This window comes from Loxodonta africana, chromosome 3, assembly GCF_030014295.1.
Source record: "Loxodonta africana isolate mLoxAfr1 chromosome 3, mLoxAfr1.hap2, whole genome shotgun sequence".
Classification (NCBI taxonomy): domain Eukaryota; kingdom Metazoa; phylum Chordata; class Mammalia; order Proboscidea; family Elephantidae; genus Loxodonta; species Loxodonta africana.
The window spans coordinates 54,712,907-54,719,236 of NC_087344.1; the positions used below are offsets into that span (position 1 = coordinate 54,712,907).

The window sequence follows — 6,330 nt, forward strand, 5'->3', positions numbered from 1 at the left end:
GAGGAGAGGTTTGAGTGAGATGATCTCAGAGCCTCTTTTTTAATTTTGACCGGTCTTTGAATTGGTAATGGTGGGGATTTAAGACCCAATGACATGGAGGGGACAATATTTTTAGGTTCGTATTTTTCATACTTTTTATGTTATGCCATATGACCAGAAATATTGCCGTCATTTGTCTTGGAGAAGATTGTAGAATGTTAGAATTGTAAAAACTTAGTATAATGGACAATTAGAAGGACAGAAGATTGGCATTGCATGGCAAGAACCATTCATGTCTGGTTTGTTTCCACTGTAGCCCAGTGCTTAGAGATTGCTGGCACATAGTAGATGCTCAAAAATGAATGAATGAAACTGTAGACTAAATCCTAAATAATGGAATCTGAGAGTCGAGGAATGGTAGAATTATGGGGAAACATTATTCACATATTCAAAAGAGGAAATTGAGATCCCAGAAGTGGGTCATGGAATCTTCTGGATGCTGAAGGGTTCTGTGGCAGTTCCTAAAGGGAAGATGTGGCTGGGAGGCTAGAGGTGCTCCAGGCCACAGTCTAGGAGCCTCCAGGGAGGCATAGGTTTCCAGGAGAGAAATTTTCTAGAGGGAGATGAAGCAAGATTATATTTTGACTTTGGTGCTGATGCACCCTGGGCCTGGGGCTACGGCAGCCATGAGGGGCCCCAGGGAGGAGGCCCTGCAAGCCTTAGCAGGGTGGGGTGGGTCCGGTGCACAGCTTCTTGGGGTAGTGGGCATATTTGCGGTTGTAGGTGTCCAGGTTGTGCCGAAAGCAGAGTGCAGCCCTCTTGTCACACATGCAGGTCTGCCGCTGGCAGGCGGTTCTGCCGGCTAAATGGGATGCAGTGAGTCAGGGGCAAGGAGGCTCGAGGACCCCTAGTTCTCAGACACAGATGTGATGGTGGCTGGCTGCTCCTGGGCCCTCGTTCTCAACCCAGTTCTGGTGCAACCCCACTCTCCTGGGCCTGCTGGGCCTATGCACTGGGGAGGCTGGAAGTTAGCCCTAGCTGTCCCTCTTTCTCTTTTTGAGTCCCTCGTGCTCTCCTGTCCCTGGGGAACCATCTGGATCTCTGACTTTCACTGCTCCCAGCCCACGGGGCGTTTAGGCAACCCCTTTCCATGTAATGCACTGCTGATGGTGGAACTGCAGCCATCAAGCAGAGGGACCGCTACAAAATGACAGCAACTCAGTACCACATGGCCAGGCCCAGAGCAGCCTGTGCCCAGACTGGAGGCCATTGAGACCAAAGCTTGTGGCCTTCTGGGGCCCAATGCCCGTCCTCATTCAGAGCCTACTGCTCTGGCCTGGGACTAAGACTTCCACCCTGACCTGGAGTCAGGTCTCCAGGCACCAGGGCCCAGCAGGCTCCTCCTCTTCTCCCTGGGCAGCTGCCCCTGTCTGCCCACAGTACCTCAGGCTCATTTTGTCGCCTGAATGCAGGCACAGCTCAGAAATTTTCAGGGCTCCTCATTTCCCCCTCAAAGCTCAGCCCCTCTTTTTGGCCAGGGCTGGAAGGGGCTTAACAGTTATGCCAGTCCACCTCTTCTGGAGTTCTCACCAGGGGCTGGACTAAGCTGGGGAAGTGGGTGTGGTTATCTTTATTTTATAGATGAGAAGGCAGTTGCTTAGGTTACTTGCCCAAAGTCACACAGAGGTAGAAGGCGAAGCCCTGAGGAGACTCCTGTGTCCCCTCCCTTCACTCATTCTCTCAACGCCATCCCTAACAGGGACCACCTTGGCATTGCATGAACCCTGGTGACAGGCCGCTCACTACCTAACAAAGCTGCCCTCCTGAGCGGATGCTCCAGGAGCAAGAAACGCTTAACCAAACCTGTCTCCAGTGGCCCTGGTCCTCACTCTGCCCTCTGCAGCCACATCCACCCTCCCCCAGGACAGTCCTTAGAGATTCAAGCCTCCCTGACTTCTGCTGTGGCCTACGCTCGTGACCTGGCCCTCTCTGTAGGCTGCTCCTGGCTTTGCCACAGAAAGAACACTAAGTTCTTTGAACTGGGCTCCCTGTGTGGGGCTGGGCTGTGTGGAGCCATCCATACTCTCACTTGGTTCAGGCTGCCTCCCCAGCAGGGACCACTGAGAGCTAATGGATCCAAGGGGCAGAGCCTGAGCAAACGGGCCTGGAGAAGGCCCCGCTCTCTCCATCTGGACCCTGTCCTCTAGGCTCTGTCCTGGGATGTCCCCTGCAGCCCCTGCCTGGCCCTGGGGAGGGGTCTGTGAGCTCAGGTCCTCTGGACCTGGCCCAGCTCAGCCCCCTGCTCCTCTCTCCAGAGGCTGGAGTCGGGTGGGAGGAAGCACCTGGGTGCCAGGTAAGCCTCTGGACAGGTGCACAGGCCTCCCCGCATTCATGACAACAATAGGAGAGGCCACCCCTCCAGCCCAGGCACTGACTCTGCTGAGGCCTGAGGGTCACCATCAGGAGGGAGTTCCTGTCTGAGCTGTCCCCTAGGTGTCCCAGGTGGGCCCTTGTAGGACAGGGGTCACTCCAAAGCTGTTCACCTACCACAGAAGATGTTGCACCTGCTGGTGGAGAACAGATACTTTTCCAGTTTGGGTTCACAGCCCAGTTTCTCCAGGTGCCCGTAGCAGCAGTCGTGGGCATGGCAGCACCTGTGAGGCAGTCAACCTGAGGGGCTTGTGAGCCATGGGGGCAGGGCCAAGGGCTGCCCAGGGAACCAGAGGCTCCAGGGAGCTTCCAGGCCTGAGAGGGCCAGGCTCCACTTCCCAGGTGTCTGCAGAGCCCCCCACCTCCCTCCCCAGAGAGGTCCCCCTGCTTGGCTGCCCCTCACCAGTCGGTCTGGTCCACAGGCCAGTGGGCACCGCCGATGCCACAGTAGCAGCCGTAGTTGTTGTAATGCAGTGCGGGCTTCCCTGTCATCCTCTCAATCATCACCCCAAACTGCACCAGGTTCCCTCTGGCCAGGGGCACTACGGGGAGCGAGAGCTGAGGCCGCCAGACCCTCGGGACCAGGAGCATCCACACAGGGCCCCACCCTCTGGAGCCAGTTTCCTCTAATGTCCCTCCCCACCAGAGACCCAGTTAACCTCACCTCCTGAGGCACCTCTGTTCCAACAGCAACAGCCTCCCAACACCAGCCATCGGGCCCTAATCCCCTTAGTCCCTGCCCATCACGTCAGCACACTCAGTCTCCCCACCATCTCCCAGAACATCCCCTCACCCACCTCTGCTGATCATCCCCCAGGGGTCAGCCTCATCTCTCCCAGGAGCACTCTGTCCCACTAAATCTTATCAGATGTCCTGGACATGTTTCCTAACCACCTTGACCTCCTGGACGCCTCCCCTCCTGATACAGCAGGTTTGAGCTAAAAATGGAAGCTAGGGTGGGAGTGGGTGATGGACCGCAAATGGCCCGGAGCTTTACATGTGATGCCTGTGACGCTTGCCAGCCCCTTTCCCATGCCCCCCGGCTCACCCAGGCCGCTCTTGTCTCTCTCCCCCTCCCCTCTTCTTTGGGCAGTGCTGGCTCAGGGAAGAAGGGCCTCAGGATGACCCTGGTGGCAGGAGAGGGTAGCCTCCCATCTGGGTACCCACCATCCCCTCCCCAGAAGCCAGGCTGGGCTGGGCTTAGGGGCAGCCAGGGCTAGGGTAGGGGAGGGTGAAGGTTGTGAGCATCACTTACCCAGGAGGCAAAAGCAGATCAGAACTGCGGGAGGCTTCATCCTGGGGAGGGGTGAGCAGGGGGCCAGGAGACAGGCCGTAGAGGAGAAGGCAGCCAGCAGGGGCACTTCTGATCTCAGGGCACCTCCCCAATTAGTTAAATACCTGGTCTGTCCACTCCCCATCATTAACTCCCAAATGCCCAGTGATGCAATGGTACTTCCAGGACTTTGGCCAAGCCCCCAGGGGGAGGGGCCCGTCTGGGGCCTGTGGGCTCTGCTTCCAGTGAGCTTTTGGGAGGGGTGGCAATTCTGTGGCTCTCTTTCTTTTCACTGCCCTTCCCGTTCTACTTCCCTTCCCCCAAAATCTGTGAACCAGGTGCCGTTCTGGATGCTTTGCTTTATTTTAATTTTTTCCTCAGCCCCATTTTACTGACGGAGCAACTGAGGCCCAGACAAGGCTAAGAGGCTCAAGTTCACGTGGTATAGAAGTGCCAAGTCTGTCCTCTTTCCGTGACAGGAGCTACAACATCCATGTGCCCTCCCCTCCCTGCCACGCCCCAGCTTGCCCCTCCCCCGACATGGGCAAGTTACCCAAAGTGAGAGCACAGGTATGCTGAGCCGCTTGACACATAGCAGGACCCAGGGCCCCAGGAGGGCCATCTGTCCGAGAATATATAGGCTGCAGCTAGGAGCTCAGCCAGCTGGGCTTGGATGTCTTCATTGTTCTTTCCCAGGCAGGCTCCTGCTTCTTTGGCAAGCAGTGAAAATGCTCCCAGATGCGACTTCTGTTTCCCCCAGATCCCTGTGCAGTGCGGAGTGGCTGCTGTAGAAACAGGCTCTGTCTCTGTCAGCTGGAAAACCCACACTCCAGCAGTGCTGGAAACTTCGGTCCTTTTGATATCATCCTTGGGGCTGCTGTCCCCCTGGTCAGGTCAGAATATCGAGGCCGGTTTTCAGAGGAGGCTGGAGGCCAGTTGAAAGGAGGGCAGTGCCCAGGAGCCCCTGTCCCCCAAGCCCTAGGCCTTCTCCTATGCCAGGCCTGGCCTTGTTGTGACCAGAAATGTCAAAGCCCCACTGGCCATGAACTCACAGTGACCTCCAGAGGCATAGTGAGAGGGGGCTAGAAGGGATATCTGCCTCTGTGCACAAGACCAAGGGGATGCCAGAAGAGGCCAGCTGGAGAATTACCACCCCCTTGATGGGGGGGTGTAAACCTAGAGATTGCCCGTGGGTGCTCATTACTCTTGCTGTGTCTCTGGTGACCTCATTTGCTGGCAGGTGTCCCCTCCCTTGACTCTGTTCAGGCAGAACCGGAGGCAAGAGTCCCCCACCACCATGCAGCCTCTCCTGACCTGACCTGGCCTCTGAGTCACTCCTCTCCCTGCCTTCCTGGCTCCTAGTCTATGACTGGGATAACCTGACCATCCACTTTCATCAACTTTATCACCTGGGAGCTGCCTGATTTGTGGCCCTGGTGTCCTGGTTCCACGACTTATTATGTGACCTTGGGCAGATCCGGAAACCCTGGAGCTGACTGCAGAGCGTGAAACTGACCTACCCAGGTGGCTCTCACACCGCAGCCAAGAAGGACTCCGACCCAGTTCCCTGACCCCACCCCAGCCAGAGGGTGAAGTTCCTGGACAGGCTTGGCCTGGAGTGGGCTGAGTGGCAAAGCGGCCTTGGCAGTGATGGGGATTAATGGATTTTGACACGAAAGAAGCCCAATAAACACTGACATACATTCAGTGGAGCTCTGTCTCCTGCCCCTCCCATTTCTGGCTTTAGTTCCTCCTGGGATTCTCTTCATCCTGCGCTCTCTGCTTACCCCACTTTAGAGAGGCCTTGGTGAGGAGTGTTCCAAGAGGGGAGTCCACTTGCCCAGGGTCACCCAGCAGCCTGAGTCACTGGCTCCTGTATGGGGCTCCCCCTGCTCGCCGCTTTCTTTTGATTTTAACGAGGGAACTTCCTGGAAGCCCCTGGCTTCTGGCCTGGGTCACAATGGCCCAAATGGTGAGTCACGAAGAGCTGCCTCCCAAACAACCAAAATTAGCTTTGACTCCCTGGGAGCTTTGGCCCATAGCCCTTCCTGCAGGGCTTAAGGGATGTTTCCAAAGATGGGCCAGGTTTCTGAGAAGGCCCATTTTGTGACCCATTTGGAGCCCTGGCCTGGCTAGGATGGGGCCCCTGCAAGCCCCTGCTGGTTCATACCTGTGGCAGGAAATTGAGGACGGTAGGGCCAGAGCCAGGCAGGGAAACCCAGGCAGGCTTCCAGGCAAAGGTGCTCCTGGCTGAGTTTTCAAGTGGGAGGGGGTAGAGGGGAGGAAGGAGACAGAGTAGGGAAGTATAAAGGGGAGAGGGGCAAGGAGGCAGGTGTTAGGACTTGGAGGATACGAAAGAGTTTTGCCATTTGGGAGATGGCGGTTGGTTTTACGGAGTTCATGGTCACACTGAAGACGCAATGAGGTAGAAAGCACAAGGTCCCTGGCATCAGAAACACCAGACTTGAGGGCTAGCTCTGCCCCTTTGGAGCTGTGTGGTTTTGACAGGTACCATCACCACTCTGAGCCCAGCTTCCTCATCCATAAAATAGGCATAATTAGACTTGCCTGTCAGGGTTATGGATGGATGAAAAGGAAATGAAATGGGTAAAGCCCTCAGCAGAAAGCCTTGCCCAAAGGAGGAGCCC

The 6,330-nt window shown here is 56.3% G+C and overlaps 1 protein-coding gene across 1 annotated transcript; it reads right to left on the reverse strand.

Moving 5' to 3' along the window:
• Positions 1 to 385: 385 nt before the first annotated feature.
• PLA2G2E (phospholipase A2 group IIE) lies at positions 386 to 3,579 on the reverse strand. Its single transcript, XM_023551985.2, has 3 exons — positions 2,813 to 3,579; positions 2,527 to 2,633; positions 386 to 841 (listed from the first exon to the last, which is right to left on the reverse strand). Exons 1-3 carry the CDS (start codon positions 2,998 to 3,000, stop codon positions 699 to 701), a joined length of 438 nt encoding a protein of 145 aa, XP_023407753.1. The 5' UTR covers positions 3,001 to 3,579; the 3' UTR covers positions 386 to 698.
• Between the last annotated feature and the right edge of the window lie 2,751 nt (positions 3,580 to 6,330).